Here is an 18,741-nt window from a genome sequence, read left to right as displayed (position 1 = left end):
CCATGTTTGTACTCAAGCATTTCCTTGGTTTGTTTTGATTATTTTTATGTTTTAATGTGTTTTTATATTTTATTTTATTTTTAGCTTTATTTAATTTTCACACTTTATTTTTCGGCTTTAGCAGTCTGCACGGAAACGATCATAACTGGAGTTCCCGGAGTCCGATTGAGGCGTTCTAATAATCGCCGGAAAGCTAAGAGAGAGAGCTACGACTCTCATGTTTGTCGAAGTCAGATTCGGAGTCTATATTTTCCAGATTTGCGTTTGAAGCTTCAACACTAGTTTATTTTTAGTTTTGGGTCGTTACTAGTGGGCCGGGTTTTGTAATTCGACCCAGTTGGGTCATAAATGTTTTTTGGCTGATGCCTAATAGGTCTAGCAGCCGCGGTACTGATCACTGGGACTATTCACAAAAAAATAGAGAGCTTTGTACGAATCAATGGAGAACTAATCCTAAGGGCTAATCTGCCGAATTCGAATTCCACAAAATTTTGAGGTTATTATTACTTTCAATTTAATTCAGTTCCTTTCCAATTTGTTATATGATTTCGTTTGCTTAATTCGTTCTTATAGAATATATTGGATTTAATTCGATTGATGCATGTTCCTTACTTTAATCGCGTTTAAACTTAGCTTATTCGTTAATTCGCGCTATCGATAACCGTTTGCTTAATTCGGTGAACCGTTTGCTTAATTCGGTGATTTGGAACATAACTCGTGTAGTATTGTCGGCGCTTGTTTCATCAATATTGCAATCGAATAGGAATTGGTACCGCTTAGGGAATTGAAATTGTAATAATCAATGATAAGTTGGAAGTAGAACCGGTAGATTAACCTGTTATAATCACTTATTTCATGACAGCTTATTTTAAAATCACTTTTGTTAAACAACTTTTTCTATAAATCGAACCTGAACCAACCCCCCATCGATTTTGATTAGTTGATAATAAACAAGAATCTTTGAGAATGATATTCGAGTTACCGTTACCGTCGTTACTACAGTTTTGCAAAAGTTCAAGTGTGGGGGAATTTGATCAGTGCATTTTGATGCACATTCTTCTATGTTTTTAATTATGCATTTCCATAGTTTATTTTGTTTATTTTTCTATTTTATTATGTTTTTATATTTGAGTTTAATTTTATTGTTATTTGATTTTCATATTTAATTTTCAGCAATAGAAGTCTGCACTAAAACAATCATAACTGAAGTTCTGGGAATCCGATTGACGCGTTCTAATAATCGCCGGAAAGCTAAGAGAAAGATCTACAACTTTTGTGTTGGAGTCAAAGTCAAATTAGAAGTCAATTATTCCCAGAATTTCGTTTGAAGTTTCAGTCATTAGAATAATTTGTTTTTGGGTCATTAGTTTATGGGCTTGGGTTATGTTTTTGACCCAGTTTGAGTTAGTAGAGAAGAAAACCTTATTTTGTTTTATAAGGGTTGGCAGCCGCTAGAATACGGGAGACCTTTTTTGCCACAAATTTTGCTTTTGGTTTCATGATTAGAATGAAGAACTAATTCCCGAAGGCAAATCCTGCTGCTTATGGGTTCCATTGCTTTGAGGTTATTCTAATACTAATTTAAATTCGATTTCTATTCAATTCTTTTCTATGAAATCATTTGCTTAATTTGATTACAATTGTTTGCTTAATTCGATTGTTGTTCATAGGATAGAATTGATTAAATCGATTGTATGCATGTTCCTAAATTTAATTGCGTGTTATCGTTTGCTTAATTCGTTAACTCGTCATATTCTTAACCGTTTTCTTAATTCGGTAAACAGGAACATAACTCGTATGATTTTGATAAGAGCTTGTCTGATTAATCTCATAATCGAATAGGATCGAAGCCGTTTAGGGATTGGTGTTATTATAACCGATGATAAGTCGGAACCCGAATCAGTAGGATTAGCCGTTTAGCTTATTTTGATAATCACTTATTTTACTCTGTTTTATAAATTGATTCTAAAACCATAAACCCCCAATTTTATTTATATTAGTTAGTAACGAAACAAGAATCCTTGTGAGAACGATATCCGAGTTGTCGTTACCGTTACACTATATTTTCAAAATACTCGTTTTTGATCCGCGCGCGACAGCGGATCAGTGGGTTTTCAAGAGTAATCATAACCCTGTCTTTTCAGATGTTCAAATAATGATGAATTTTATGGGAAACGTGCATCTTCTTCATTACTCTACTTTTTACTAGCCCCAAACCTAGGCTTTTAAAAATCATTTTAAACGTTTAACCTTCTTCTCTTGTTCTCCTTTACTGATTCAAACATCGTACGTGCAAGGAATTCCTAAAGAAAGCTTATTCTTCCCTTCTAGAATCCCCTCTTCAGGTAATCCCTCACTATCCTTTACTTCCTTTTTCCTTTTCGTAACTATGGTTATTATTAGAGACTGTAATGAGTCGGGGAACGCTTCCACTCCCCAAACTGCTGAGGAGAGAAAAGCTCTCTAGCATCAATGCCTGGACTCATGCAAAGGGCACATGAGTTATTTTGAATTTTCTCAAATTATCAAAGAGGTATACTGGGACCTCTATGAATCTTCTAGCGATTCTGACTCTGAGCCTGAATCATCAGGTTCAATAGAAATTTTAACGGAGATGGAGGGATCTTTTATAGACGCTGAGGTCTTGCATTATAAGAAAAGTTCAGTTACTCATAGTAACATAGAGAAACTCCGGGGCAATCATCATATTTCCTCTACTAGGAATGAGGAAGATGTAATTTTGGAAACTTATGGAGAAAAAAGGTCTCCTGCCACGCCCAAGAAACCGAGGCTATATGCAAAATAACTGTGGCGTAACGCTGAGGCCACGGTTTGGCCACGAAAATCCAACTGTGGGATATGCGGCCGTGGCCTAAAGTATAGTCCACGGTTTTTTGGTATATACCACGTTTTTTTGACAACCGTGGGTTTTATAGGCCACGGTTTAGGTAGTTTGATTAAGGCCGCAGTTTATATTTGCCATGATTACAGAACTGTGGTCGTATGGTAAAGCCACAGTTTCAATTTAACGTTTAACATACAGTTTTGGTTCAAGATATAGCCACGGTTTGGTTATGACCACAGATTTAAAACCGTGGTTATATGTTATGCATTCTAAACCATTTATCTTGTCACGGTTTAATATAAGTTTAATGTAAATAAATTTAGTGGCTTATATTAATCTAACACATCAATCACTTGCGCCAATTTTAAAGAGTTTAAAATTTGATTACTATAATTTTATGAATACAAATTATTTTACTGTCTACACATCAATGACAATAGCATCAGTATATGATTGACTAAGTACATTATATATCTAATAAACCTGAACCAAAACTAAATATAAAAACTTGAGTGACAAAGACTTGTTATAAACACTACAAACAGATCATCATCCCTATAAGTGGTTAATTATAAATCATACTCCATATATGATAATTTTCTTCCCTAATGTCACTAATGTCATCAACAAAACTTCTTTCATGTAATCTTTCAGAAGGCCTTCTAGTTGAATATGAGGATAATGATGGTAATGACTCAGTTTCAACATTACTATGATATGATGACTTGGAAGAATCTTTGGAAGCTTTAATTTGAGTGATTATGTCTGACAAACCCAGACCACCATTCCGGTTACTACCTTTATTGACACCATAAGCAGTAGACGCTGGAGGGTCAACTTCTGCACTAGGGGCAATAAGAGAAAAATTTAGACGTTCATGAAGAGTTTACAAAAGAAACACACCACTACCACCAACCATCAAATAGTTTAAAGTCCTGAAAATTGAAAATAAAATAAAAATATTTAACAGCCAAGCTTATTTGGTACCTAGATCCAAACTCGATGACCGAAGAGACGATATATTATGCTTATCAGATATATTCAAGCCTCTAAGCATGCTCTCAATAGCAGTGACCTTCTGTTTGCTTGCTTGCAACACACTTTCCAAACTTCGCTCTCAATATCAGACTTTAACTAGAATATGAAGAAACCATAACATACCATAAATGAAAGAAGCCCTGTAAGTATGATGCATTCATAAAATGGAAACATTAGAATAAAAATATAAATTAATAATCAACAACTAGTGTTATTCACAGATACCAATCCCTTGAGGAAAATAATACAACTAAATTTCGAAGTCAAAGAAAAAATAAAAACACAATAGGGAGTAAACCACATAAAAGAACTGCAAAATGTGCACACTCTGACCTTGATGCAGACCACATTGGATTCCAACTTTCAGGATGAATTGCAATATCAGAAAAACTTACCTGTATCAATTTGTGTAACTAATAAAAATAAAAAGTGATTTGTCTCCAGATATTAAAGAACTTACAATCACTCATAGATAAACAGGTCTTTTTCTGTGTCATGAACCTCCCTTTGGGTGTTGTCATGCTACATTATAGAAAGTATGAACTTGGTTATAGTAGACCAAATAAATGAAATTTAGAATGGTCAAGCTTATAACAGCAATAGAGCAACTGATTCTAGCTCTTTCCTAATTTTGGAGGAATTGACACAGATGGAATAAGAAGACAAATTGATTTGAAGGTAAAAATGATACCAATCAATATCAAATATAATTTATATAAAATCAACTATTCGAGATTCTGACAATATGCTGAGTGCATAATAAAACTTGTTTCTTCTATTCTTTTTGTTAAAATAAAAGACCAGGTGATTTACATCCTCATAGATTACTATAACTTTTTCTGTATTTTACCATACAATCTAATCTAAAGATAATTCAATTAATCTTTTCAGCCTAAGAAATTAAAAGGATATTTTTCTTTTAAATTTGGCATATTTTAAATCAAAATCTTTCTGTTGAATAATTTTCACCACTTCCTCTCCCTACCCAATCATCATATACCTAGTGCTTCATTTATGTTAACTAGCAACCCCGGACAACAAACTTTCTTTTTTCACTTAAGCCATGATATTTCTTTTGGACAGCTTTAAAACCTATATGATTGCAGTTGTCGATAAGCATATAGTGATTTTCTAAGTTTTAAGTTTGCATATAAGGTTTTCACAGTTAAGCCCAATTTTCATGCCTCGCATTCCTCAATGATTTTCTATGTCTTAAAACAATACAAAGAGAACTTAGCAAATGTAGCACAAGATTTCCCTAAGAATCAAACAATACATACTTGCAAAGCCAACATATCTTCCTCACTTTTCAATTTTGACAACAACCTTGGGCTGCGCGGACATCTCCCACCTGCACATTACCATTGCAAACTTGAAAATGAAGTTACACAACAATTCAAGATGGCCAAAAGCTCAACCAGTGACAGTACCTATTTAAAGCTTTTGGAGCTCGATAAAGAACCTTTTTGTAGAGTCCCAATGTTGCATGACTACAAGAAGAAAAGGAGACAGAAAACTGAGCTTGGACCATTAATCATCAAGTTTTTTACAAGAAAAAAACTACATAATAAATGAAAAACAAAATAGGAGCAACAAACAAGTCCACCCTTCACATGGATGAGGGACCTCTATGCCAGCAAGCTTCTACAAACTAGTGAAATTAAGCGTTTTTGTTACCTTAAGGGGTCACACTCTAAGCAACAGTAATCTATTTGGAAGGCATTCCCAGTTTCATACAAATAAGGCCTCTGATTGAACTGGCTTATTCTAAGTTTCAAACAAATAAGGCACATGACTGAATTCGCTTATTCAAACTTATCTACTGCAATAAGCACCTATAAGAGGCTATTTGAGAGAGCATATGGAAACAACTTAATGATATTTTCAGCTTATTTCACAAGTTATTCTGGATAGCTTATACAAACAGCTTATGATATTTTCAGCTTATTTTCATAAGTCATTCTGGATAGCTTATACAAATAGCTTATGATATCTTCGGCTTATTTTCACAAGTTATTCTAGATAACTTATACAAACAGCTTATAAGTTATAGCTTATATAAAAGCATTTTGACTTTGTTCTATATTTCATCATAAAAATATTATACATAAGCACTGATAAGATAAACATTTAGTTAAGTTTTTCATCTAAACAAAACCAAAGTAACATTAACAAAGATTCCATACCTGCATTGAGCTGCAATCTTTCCTTTACCCATTTTAAGATCATTTCTAACAACGAGTATCTACACAAAAAGGAACAATTTTTTAAGCAACCCATCAAAATAAAGTTAATAGGTAAGCAAAAAAATAACTTCTTTTTTTTTGTTGGTGAAATTACCATCTTAAAATCCTCGAGAATTTCCGCGAGCTGTTCAACCTCAAGTGAGTCTTTGGTTTTGGGCTTACTATTCTTCTTCTGCTTACTATTATTGTTGTGATTGAGAAGTGAAGCATCTTTGTCTTTAAGAGATGAAAATCTATTGGAGAAAAAGAAACGATGGGGATAGTGAGAACCAATGAAGTAACCGAAAGTGAGATAACCGGCGCCGACCAAAATTGCACTCAACCATGACACTTCCATTTCAATCGCTTCAGAAGTTGAAGATCACGGTTGGTATTTTAGGGTTCTGATAAGGAGGTCTTAGGGTTCCGAAGAAGGTGGTGTATCGATGGCTAAAGGTGGCGAATCGATGGTGGGGTTATCGGAACATGACGGCACATGATGGCGAAGATGAAGAAGAGTCGAACAATTTTTTGGGATGAAGAAGATTAGGGATTTTTTCAAAGAAAATTTAGGGAGAAACAGAGAAGATTATGGTTTAATGGAGGAGACCCGTAGATGAAGAGAGGAAGCGAGATTGAAACGGTGGAAGAGAGGAAAGGGTTTAACGAAGAGAGGAAATGGAGGAAGAGAGGTGGTTTAACGGAGGAAGAGAGGTGGTTTTGGGAAGAGAGGAAACAAATGGGAGATGTTTCATGAAGAGAGATTGAAATGAAGAGATTATGTTTTATGTATATTAATTTTTTTTTCTTTTTTTTAATCTTAATATATATATATATATATATATATATATATATATATATATATATATATATATATATATATATATATATATATATATATATATATATATATATATATATATATATATATATATATATATATATATATATATATAACAAGAGAAAGAGGGAAACCAAAAAAAAGAGGGAAATTTTGGAGGGATATTTTTTTTAGGCTTGGGCCACAGTTTGAAGTGAAAATTATGAGGCCGCGGTTTTCCTTTGCGGCTAAAAATATCTGCAATTGTCTAACTGTGGAAATTGAAGTAAAGGCCACAGTTTCATACTCCGGATTCAATATTTTATAACATAATTCTACGCTTTGAAAATCCTGGTCAAATCATATATGTGGCCACAGTTTCTGAGCCGTGGAAAATTTTAGTGTGGCCTTAGGCAAAAAATATAGTAGTGGGGTGAAGTGGTATGCTTATACTGTCTACAAGGTGCTAAGGACGAGTTCTTCTATTTTTACATCAGACTCCTGGAAGATTTCAAGATTCAATTTCCCTTCTCCTACTTTGTAGCTGAATTATTGACTACCTTGAATACAGTCCCGACCCAATTACGCCCAAATGGCTGGGGTTTTATTCAACCTTTTGAATTTATTTGTGAATCCATTAACATTGATCATACTCTGGGCATCTTATTCTCCTTTTTTGAGTTGAAGGGAGCCGATAAGAGTAGTTGGGTATCTCTCAACGGAGCCCCGGGCAAGAGCTTTCTCCGAACTTATACCTCCAACTACAAATACTTCAAAGATCGATTTATCCGGGTAAGATGCGGTAGTAGATGCCCAGACATTTTATATGGTCAAGGTGGTAATCAACGCTTTCCATTCTATTGGACGGATAGCCCGGGGGGTACCAGTATTTGGTTTTGATTATGACAAGTTAAGTGTTGATGAACTTCAATCACTCTCATTTTTAGACTCCTTCTCAGTGATGAAAACTAAAGACATTGTGGAAATGTCCAATGATCAAGATAAATTTTTGGTCTACCAAGATAATGGTCATCATTATCCCTCCGTTGCGTAAATTATTTTATCCTTCCCTTTCTAGTCTAACAATCTCCTTTATTTTTGCAGGAAACATGACAACTGCCAACCTTAAAGAACAAAGAAAATTGATGGCTGAAGCTAGGGCTAGACGTGCTGCTAACCAATCAACTTTGAAATCTGACTCTTCCGGCTTCCAAATTCGGACAACCTGAAAAAAGAAACAGGATGCGGATGCTGAAGCTCAAACGGCTCTAGTGACTCATACCATTATTCTTTTATCTCTCTTGTCTAATCTCTCATCTCTTTTGCTCTTTCTTTTTCATCTTCTCATCTTTATTCTCATCTGTTTTTTCTATTTCATTATAATGTTTTTGATATTGATTTATACTATTATTTTATGTTTTTATTTCACTTTTCTCTAATCTTATTTGTGTACATCAAATGAAAAGTTGTTGCCAATTATGATGAATTTTGTTGTAATCTGATAACACATAAATGACTAAATACAAAGTTATGTTATCATTTATATGTATATGTATGACTCAATAATTTTTTTAAAAAAACCGAAACAACCAAAACCACATTGGTTTTGTTTGGTTTAATTCGATTTTATTTTTAAAAATCAACCAAACCAAATCAAACTGCATACTTTTTCATCTTACGGTTCAAATAATTTTTTGTGTTAAAACCGCTCAAATCAAACCACGACCATCCCTAACTTTAACGTTCATTTATTTAATTTGGTAGAATAAAATTTGATTGTTGTTTTAAATTCAAAATTATAAAAGTCAAGAAAAAAATAATTTTATTTGGAGAGAGACCTTTACTAGTATTTGTCACGGAATTAAGTAGGAAGGTTCCCTTAACTGCCACTATTTATTGTTAACGAATATTCACATAAACAATTTGACCAACACAACACAAGCAAAAGAAATCAACTAATGTTTCATCGTGTGATTTTGTATCAATTAATATTAAAGCTGAATTCTTATCTAATATACAAAACATGTCTTTTGACCGTAGTATGCCGAGGTTGACTAGTAAAACAAAGTATCTCAAAAACATCTCATTATAACTGTGTTTGAGTCTGTGTCTTCAACACAATTCTAAAAATGGATAATAATAACCACCAATTCATGTTCCTTCCCTTTCTCCTTTGCTTCACTTTGTTCATAGCTACTGCTTCTTCTGCATCATGTCCTATAAATCTCAGCTACGTTGAAACCTTTCCATGGGACACATCAACCTGCAGAGACCCAATTGACACACAACACTGTTGTCAATCACTTCTCAGTCTTGTTGGTATAGGACTTGCAAAACACCTCAAAGAAACTCAACTCTTTCAATTCTCAAATGAAAACACTTCCTCAGCATGTTTACAAGATTTCAAACTCAAACTTTCATCCTTAAAAATCCAACCTTTGTTAGTCCATACTTGTTTCCCAAACTCAACTCAGTTTGTCACCAACACTTCAAGCTGTGCAGGTATATCAAACATCACAGACTGGAAACAAAAAGTTGGTATGATTAGTCCTTTAGATACTTCTTGTAATGGTGATTTGAAAGCTGAAGCTAATTGTAGTATATGTACTGATGCTGGTTTTAAAGTAACTTCTCAGCTTAGAGATAGTGATCCAAAGAATTCAACAAAGTGCTTTTTCTTTTCAATTTTGTATGCTATTGGTATTGTGAATCAATTTGGTCCTACAGATCCTGCTGCAGCTGCTTGTATACTTGGTGTGCCACTTTCATCAAAAGGGTAATCAGAATCAAGATTATTGTCTTTGGCCTCACTTCTTTAAGCTATAAATCAGACCTCCAAATAAATTGGTTAATAAATATAGTTTAGCTAAAACATTACTTTGACATGTATTGTTTATTATCCCAGTGGTCTAGCAATATGCCAATATCCCAATGTTTTAAGTGTTAGTAGTTGAACTCCCATTATGGTAAGTTTTTGAGTCTTACTTTTATTATCATGAGCTCTGCTATTCCTACACTGAAAAGATTACACTAGTAGATTACACCTTATTACCTTCACTTTACACTCTCTGGTCACTATTATAAGCAAAAAAAAAATCTAATTCTTGGTCACTATTATAAGCAAAAATCAATTATTACTAAATCATTTAATGCTGTAATTCCTAAGATACCCCTATATTTCATTTTCCAATACTTCATTAAATTTAATAAAGAGGATATTATAGTAAATTTAATCAATGTTTTCTCCGAAATCTAAAAAGTTAACTACACTTAATTGAATTTCTTAATAATCGTGAAAACAATTTTTTTTGCTTATAAATGTGACCGGAGGGTGTACTTTATAGTCACAAATTCCAGTTTCCAATAAAGTAATAAATAAAATTAAAAATGTATCCAAAACCCGTATGGATATACGGTGTTTATGTAAAATTCAGTGTAAAGATATCAATTCTCTATTATCATTAGGATAATGATATATAGTGCGAAAGAATTGATCGTGAATTCATGCGAATGATGTGGCACTATATTGTTCATTAAATTTTATAAAGGATAATGATATATAGTGCGAAAGAATTGATCGTGAATTCATGCGAATGATGTGGCACTATATTGTTCATTAAATTTTATAAATTCCATGTGACTTCGCCAGAATCTTCTGCCAGACACTAATCAAGAATGATCTGCAAAGGCACACCTCTCATTCTCAAGGTTCTGCTTCATATTCCGAGTCCCCTCCTCCTCCTGGAGTTTCCTTGTCACTAGCATTTTCTTGTCAACAGAGACGAAAAGAGTAAGAAGCAAGCTAATGTAATCCTAATGCCTGGGGCACCTGATCATAATGTCAAGCCTTACAAGGTGTTGAAGTACGAAAAGTCCAGGACTTGCTCGATACATAGATGTTTGAGTTTACTCATAATGGTTTATACTGGTCAATCCCATTTCATATGCCACAAGTAGGATGCTTGATCCTCCTCAATGAATAACTCATGAGAATCACGTGCAACTTGTACTGCAAGAGGCTCTCCTTCCCAACAACTCTTGTGTGTTCCAAGTAACGACTTTGATGACCAAGCGCAGAGATTATTGTTGTTCACTGATAGCAATACAAAGATCCTCCATTCGTGATGATGTTTTCTCTTTCAGCATCTATATTTAGGGCTCCCGACCGAGGGATAAGCAAGACTCCGTGTTCTTGAGTTCGCATCATTGGCAGCTCAAATCCCTAAAGCATTCAGCAACTCCAGTCGCTATATGTGGGGCTCCCGACCGAGGGATAAGCAAGACACCTTGTATCTTGAGTTTGTGCACCACTTGCATAGCTCAAATCCCTAAAGCGGAGCACTTACAACTTCTGTATGACTTTGCCGAAATCTTCTTCTGTGAAGTAATCTAAAGTGTTCTACAGGAACATATGTTGATGCTTGGTGTGTTCTCCATGCTGGGGCACTTGGTTATCCGATTGAAAGTTGACAGACATTCAAAGACAAGGTTCAAGACCGGATTGATTCAAAGGCTGTCACATTCGCACCTGAAGGCCAGAATTGAGATTCTCCTCTATCTCACTGGATCTTCTGAAGCAATAAGTCAATACGGAGAAGATCTCTTCAACATTCGCAATTCCTAATTCACCATGCATGTTCATGTTTAAGCTTTCTTGATTTGTTCAATACTGTTTGCATGCAAAACTTGTTTATTTTTGAACTATAATCATAATGCATTGGATATGTTTGTCTTGAAAAAATCCATTCGCTTTTGCTCTTATATGTTTTTTTATGCTTTTTGTGATACTTAACTCTTGCTACATAAAGCATGATAACTCCGAAGGGAGGATGATGAACATAATACCAAGAACTTCCATTGGTATGCTTTTGAGTAGAACCCTGTTGATGATGTATAGGCATTGTTTCAAATTCCAAAACACTGGAGATATAAGGGAGTGAAACCTTCGTTAACCCTTCTGAGCCTTCGAAGTAGGAGTTTCTTTTCTATTAAAAAAACCCTTATTTTTAACCCAGGGGCCGGGTAGTGTTCAGTTAACCTGGTTGAGCATTCAAAATTCATCAGGAGTGTGCACTTAAGGATACAACAATGGTTATCCCTCGCATCAGGAGGACGAAACGTCAAAACCACAACGGTTATCCCTCACCTCAAGAGGTTGAGACATCAAAATTATTCCTCACCTCCGGAGGTTGAGACCAACATCAGAGTCGCGGTGGTTATCCCTCATATCGTAAGGTTAAATATGACGATACCACAATGGTAATTCTTCATCTACCAAGAATTCAGGCAGTCACAATCACTTCAAACAAAGCAGAGGTAGTGCGGGATCACACGACTTGTCAAAAAAAAAGAAAGAAAAAAAAGAAAAAAAGAGAAAGAAAAAAAAGAAAGAAAGGAAAAAAAAGAAAGAAAAAAAAAGAGAAAGAAAAAAAGAAAAAAAGGAAATAATAATGAAATTGTTAATCAAGGACAAAGTCGTGTGATGTTAAATCAGGGGATCAAGAAAGGTGAAGTGATTGCCATATCCAGAAGACCTCTTTGACTCCTCAATCATTTTCGAACTCCTCTTGAAAGATGAATGCTCGTGTCAAGTTAACTGAACTTAGGACTGGAGAACATCACGAAGGGGGTGGGCACCAAATAATTTGAGCCTAAAAATCCTTTTTCTAAAACCGTGAACCTGGCCACGTTACAACCCTGAAAAGTCCTAATTGAAGCAGGGTTAATTCGAAAGCAGACTATACATGAGCATACGGTAAATTGACTCCTAGGAGATCCGCTAAACGCTTGAGTTGGTATCACACCATCTTTCTTTCACAAAAAATCGATGATACGACATCCTTTCATAAAGTTTCTTTAAACTTTGAGACAAACATACTCTTTGCATTAGAATTATATTTCTCATAATAAACATTCTTTGCATATAAACAACTGCTCGACACCAAGAAAGTTTCCATCATGAACTTCAGATGAAAAGTCTATTCCTCCCGAAGGGCAATTTGTCTTCAGAACTCCGTTGAGTTGAAGCAAGAATATCTCAAAGTCTGAGCACCTTCAGGGGCACAAAAGCTATTTGACTACTCTATCGAGTAAGTTTTCAATCAATCTGAGGCAATCAGGTCAAGATTCGAAGAATCTCTCAAAGTGCTAAGCAATCAGGGGCATTCACCCGAGTGTAGGTGAAGCTACTTCCAACACTGGTCAATCAGGGCATGGTGCCAAAAGTCATGATACTGGGGCAAGTTGGCTATGATAGCACAAATCTCAGGAAGTATTTGCGAGACGAATTTCTTTAAAATCCCTACAGGCTGGGGCAAAGCAATATGCAGTGGCATTCTTTCCTCATCAGGAGATGTTCAGTTTAAAGTTCGGGTGTGAGTTAAACAACTTATGAACTTGAGAACCATCAGGGTCTTCATCCTCAGCAGTCAGAAGCTGAAAGTCAAATACTTGTTGGCATCTTTATAATCAATGCATATTTGCAGAACCCTATGAAAGCCAATGCCTGTTAGGTCCCTTTGAAGTCAACACTTGCTTGACCCTTTAAGCCCACTTCCTGGTGGCACTCTCTTGGAGAACCAATGCATGTTTGATACTTCGGTCGATACTTATTTGGTGTTCTAATCACTGCTTCCCTATCAGCTCATTGAATCCATTGCTTGTTTGGAAAGTTTCAAAGCCAAGATGTATGACAATCTGTTTGCTCTCACATTTTCCCATTGTGGGTGAGCATCATTATCCTTTGTCATGTGAGGAAACCCCATGAAGATGTCATGCTATATCCTGGGGCATTTTCATCTACTTATCTCGCAAGTACATCCTTTTGAGCGCATCATGTCAGCGCGTTGGCGGATCTAGCCAGGCGAGAGATTCTCATTCCCCAGCTGAGTACATTCACATGAGGTTTTCCTTGTTCCAAGATTCTCATCTCCTCAGCAAAGCACATATCAATGCAATCTCCGTGCTTCAGAAGTCTTATTCCCAGTGGAATGCCTTATCCCCAGTTGAATCATGATCGAATGGTATTTGATTCCCCAACAAGCTCTTAATGAGGTTCCTTGCCCGAGTCCCTCATTCTCCCCAGTAGAGCGTTTCTCTCCCCAACAGATTGACCTGTTGTCCCCAAGAGAGTTATCTTATTCCCCAGTGGAGTTGTCTTAACAAGAGGTTCTTATGTCAAGTTCCTTATCCCCAGCGGATCTCTCATATCCTCAGCAGCTCGCTTTGAAGAAGTATTCATCTTCCCTACTGAATCTTTCCTCAGCAGAGGTTCACATGTATCCTCAGCATAATTTGTTCCCGTCAAGGATCTCCCCAGCAGAGTCGCCAGCTGTCGCTACCGCGAAAATTAACAGAGTCGCCACTAACATATTTATCCTGAAAAGGAAGGGAATGCCAGCAAACCACAAAACAAAACAACGGTCTCACGACCAGAGAAAAGGGTAAGGGAGTCGGTTATGCGAGGGGAAGGTATGAGCACCCCTCACGCCCATCGTACTCGATGGTATCCACGCCTGTGTCTAAAACTATGGGTGTGTAAGAAAACTACGCTAATCTGGACTAAAATGAATGCAGAATGTAGGGAAAAGAAAGTGTTATGCTCGCACGGGCCCTACCCGCTGCCTACGTATCTGTTTTACAGAATCAGAGCTACCGTAGCTCGGCTAACTAATTTTGTTTGTTTTGTGTTTTTTAGGTGAACGAGTTACATTCACACTCCGCTGCTCGACCTTTGGAGACTTATGCTTGGGAATGGAGCGGAAATAACAAGTTCTTAAGAAAAGAAAATCAAAGAGTGTGGTTTGTGTTTTAAAGAATGCATGAGGAAGACCTAAGCTAAGGGGGAAAGCTTGCTACCTAATGTTATCATACAAAGGGTATCAGTCTAAACTAAACTAATCAACCTACAAGGGAAAAGGGAAAGCAAACAATGAACACACAAACGAGCATCCGCTCGTAAAGCAAACAAACCAACGGCACTGGCCGAGTGGTAGAAAAGCGGTCCCGCCATAGCCAAGGGGAGCAGCTCAACCCAAGTCAACCAAGCATTAGACCTCGTGAAAATGATCGGGCCATAGACAAGAGGGCGGACCCCTCTCAGCAACCAAGCCGTCACGGATCGTAAAGGAAAACGGTGCGTGCGTACACCGAGCATCAACGTCGAGCGACGCGAGCTATAGGAAAGGCGGGGGTCCGGCTACATGAACCCTTTTCCTGACATACTCGATAATTATATTAAGTTTTTGAGTCTTACTTTTTTTTTTTTTTTTTTAATTTTAATAAATTTTTATAATGATTAACAAAACCGTATCTATTAGCATTTTCATTCAATGACAATGGTCATTGATCTAACAATACACTTATCGTTTAATTATTTATTTTAAAATTTCATAAATGTGTTTTATAATAAAAAATATGATTAGTGTTAAATTGATATAGTTATATTTTATTTTATATTTGAGAAAATTATGGGAGACTTTGACTTAATCTTATCTATATTTTTAGGTCATACATCATTAATATTATTGTTTATACACGAATAATAAGCGAACCGGATAAACCCGTTTAGGTGGCCAAATTGGTGGATATCTTTCAGAAAAATGGTGGATAGAAGTCCCACATCCTTTTTTCTTCTAAATATTTTAGTCTTGGAAGTTACTAATTGCACCCTTATAGATTATCCCAAGTCCTGTGTGAAAATTAAAAAATGCTTCATGTTTATAGAGATGTATCTCCGGACACCAAATCTCCATTTTAACCACAGGTTAATTCGAAGATGTATATTCGAATTGATGGATAGAAAAGCACTTAGAAGAGGGGGGGGGGGGGGGGGGGGGGGTTGAATAAGTGTGACTTTAAAAACTCTTAAGATAAAAATAATTGCACAATGATTTTTATCCTGGTTCGTTGTTAACGAAACTACTCCAGTCCATCCCCTTAGAGTGATTTACCTCACCTGAGGATTTAATCCACTAATCAACCTTGATTACAATGGTTTTCCACTTAGATACCTTCTAAGTCTTCTAGAGTATTCTGATCACACCTTGATCACTCTAGGAACCTTTTACAAATTAATGTAAACAAATTCTTACAAGAGTATTACAATGCTTCTTAATAAGCTATAACCACAACTGTGATATTTCTCTTAAGTTCTAAGCTTAAATCTCACTAAGATATTACAAAAGTAATGTGAGGTTGAAGATGAAGTTTGATAGCTTTTGATTCAGCAGCATTTCAGCGAGATTGAAAGAGTTTTTTGTAAATTGGTTAACCTTGCTTCTGATCAGAACTTCACTATTTATAGGCGTTTTGAGAAGATGACCGTTGGGAGCATTTAATGCGTTGCGTGATCCGTACAGCATTGCATTTAATGTTTCACTCTTTTGTCAACTACCTCGAGCCTTGCTTTTCTTGCTTTAACTGACTTTGCCTTTAATAGCTTCTAACGTTCCTTTTGTCAGTCAGCGTAGCCTGCCATCTTGTACTTGCTTCTGATCTGATCTTTGTAGATACAACGTTTGAATTAATCAGAGTCAAACAGCTTGGTGCAAAGCATCTTCTTGTCTTCTGACTTTGAAGTGCTTCTAGCGTGATACCATAAGTACTTCAGTGCTTCTGCTTCTGAACTCAAGTTCTTCTGATGCTTCAATAGACCATGTTCTGATTCTGCTTGACCATCTTCTGATGTCTTGCGAGAGCATATTCTGATGTTGCATACTTGAACCTTCTGAGTCAGTGCTTCTTGCGCTGAATTGTGCATACTCATCATATATTTCCTGAAATGGAAAATGCATAGGATTAGAGTACCACATTGTCTTATACAAAATTCATATACATTGTTATCATCAAAACTAAGAATATTGATCAGAACAATTCTTGTTCTAACACGAATGACTTTGTAGGGTATGTTCAGAGATACATTTCTGAGTAAACCTTTTTTAAAATTCAAAAACTATTTTGGAGATGCATCTCTGAGCTGGCAGGTCTTTGTGCTTTTGTACACCACCATCAGCCACGGTGTGCAGGCTACATTTGTTGAGAGATGAAATAGAGAACCGCCATCTTTCCACCTCCGCATTAGTGAGATACTATTATATTAGATGATATAGCTTGCGTCTTACACCTTCTCATTAGAGGAAAACTGCTTTATCATTCTAAAATCAGCAGGGCCGATGTACTGGATATGACAGTTGTTTATTTGGGAGCGTACCCTACGGAAGCATTTGAGTAGTGTAGAAGCACCAAGGATTCACATGCTAAGTTTTCTTGGTTGACGGATTTGTATGACAACAACTTGGAGAAAGCCGAACACCCGGACGCCGATGATCTTTGGGTTGCCTACCACAAGGAGTGTGCCTTGAGGTGCTTCTTCATGTTCTTGGTTTGCACGTCCATGTTTGTGGATAAAATTTTAAACTACATGGATATGGCTTACCTCAAATATTTCATCGACTTGGAGTCCATTCACAAGTGAAATTGGGGTGTGGCATGCTTGGTTTACCTATACTCCAATCTGAGCGAAGGTTGTAAATGGATGACAAAGCAAATGACAGACTCATGCACCTTACTTATGGTAATTCTTAAATCCCACTTTTAAGTTTCAAACAACTTTTTTCACACTTGTTACTTAACAAAATTCTTATTCATTTTCAGGGATGGATCCTTGCCCTGCATTATCACCATATTCACATGTTTATACGTGGCTCGTTCTATACTAATGATTATCCACTTGCTTGTCGGTTTATCCCTAGTAGAGGGAATAATGCTATCTTTCCGTTTCGTATGTATATTAATCAGACTCAGCATGATGACATCGTCTGGATCCCGTATAGTACTCATGGGAAATAATTTCATTTAACCATATTTCCTTATGCTCTAGATGGTTGGCGTGTGAGACTAATATCATGCGCATGTATCTACTCGAGCGGTGCATGCGGCATTTTGGGTATGTACAAATTATTTCGAGGTCCCCCCTAGGTTGCTCCTGTCAATATTGACCGCAGAGAGTTGGATGACATTTTGACGAATTTTGAGAGTCGTCTCGTACCAGTGGAATATCGAAGTCATGAAGCCACATCTCAGTGGAGTTATGTTGAGGGTTGCATTACTTTGTTCTATAACTTGTCACACCTTACTTGACACAAGACGCTCCTAGACGTCCACCAAGGCCTTCTAATGAGGAAAATTTTGAAGAATGAGAAGGTCGGGGATGATCATGCCATTGATGTCTTGCCGATTTGTCAGAACATTATGTGGATAACATGAGAGGACATAGAGTCTGGACAGTTTGAGGGAGGTGGCGATGAAGTGGTTGTCTTAGCAAGTTTCATTCTTACTGAGGCACGAAATGCCTTAGGCTACTGTAGGCTGAGGAAGAGTCAGGGTGTTAGGATTAGGCATATTCAGTACAATATGTTTTTTATTGTATTTTATTTATTTTTCATTGAATTAGAGAACAATTGTTTTACTATTAAATTTGGTTTCTATAATATTTGGTTTCTATAATATTTGATTTTATTAATGCATTACTGAGTTCTATAATATTCGTTTTTATTAATTAATCATTGAAATAAATAACGGTAATTTTAATCGAATTAAAATTAGTTTGGATTGAAAACATCACAATCTTAGTAAATTGGTTTTGAAAGAAACACACATGCAATATCTCGGAGATGCATCTCCGAATTAACTCCACACATAGTTTGGAGATGTATCTGTGAATTTATATTAAGGTGAATTGGGAGATGCATTTCCAAACTAAATTTAAGCAAAAAAAAAATATTTGATTTGTTCGAAGATGTATCTCCGAATTC

The 18,741-nt window shown here is 36.1% G+C and overlaps 1 protein-coding gene and 1 pseudogene across 1 annotated transcript; one reads left to right on the top strand and one right to left on the bottom strand.

The window, feature by feature from the left end:
- Positions 1 to 2,970: 2,970 nt before the first annotated feature.
- LOC131596015 (uncharacterized) lies at positions 2,971 to 6,883 on the bottom strand (annotated as a pseudogene).
- Positions 6,884 to 9,057: 2,174 nt separating this feature from the next.
- LOC131598343 (probable receptor-like protein kinase At1g11050) lies at positions 9,058 to 9,708 on the top strand. The gene has a single exon (XM_058870956.1). It carries the CDS (start codon positions 9,058 to 9,060, stop codon positions 9,706 to 9,708), a length of 651 nt encoding a protein of 216 aa, XP_058726939.1.
- The last annotated feature ends 9,033 nt before the right edge of the window (positions 9,709 to 18,741 follow it).

Source organism: Vicia villosa, linkage group LG4, assembly GCF_029867415.1.
Source record: "Vicia villosa cultivar HV-30 ecotype Madison, WI linkage group LG4, Vvil1.0, whole genome shotgun sequence".
Lineage (NCBI taxonomy): Eukaryota > Viridiplantae > Streptophyta > Magnoliopsida > Fabales > Fabaceae > Vicia > Vicia villosa.
The sequence above is the reverse complement of the archived record's forward strand: the minus strand, read 5'-3'. Positions and strand labels throughout refer to the sequence as shown.

Excerpts from the sequence above, each read along its gene's own strand:
- LOC131598343 (XM_058870956.1), top strand. The coding sequence starts at position 9,058 with ATGGATAATAATAACCACCAATTCATGTTCCTTCCCTTTCTCCTTTGC.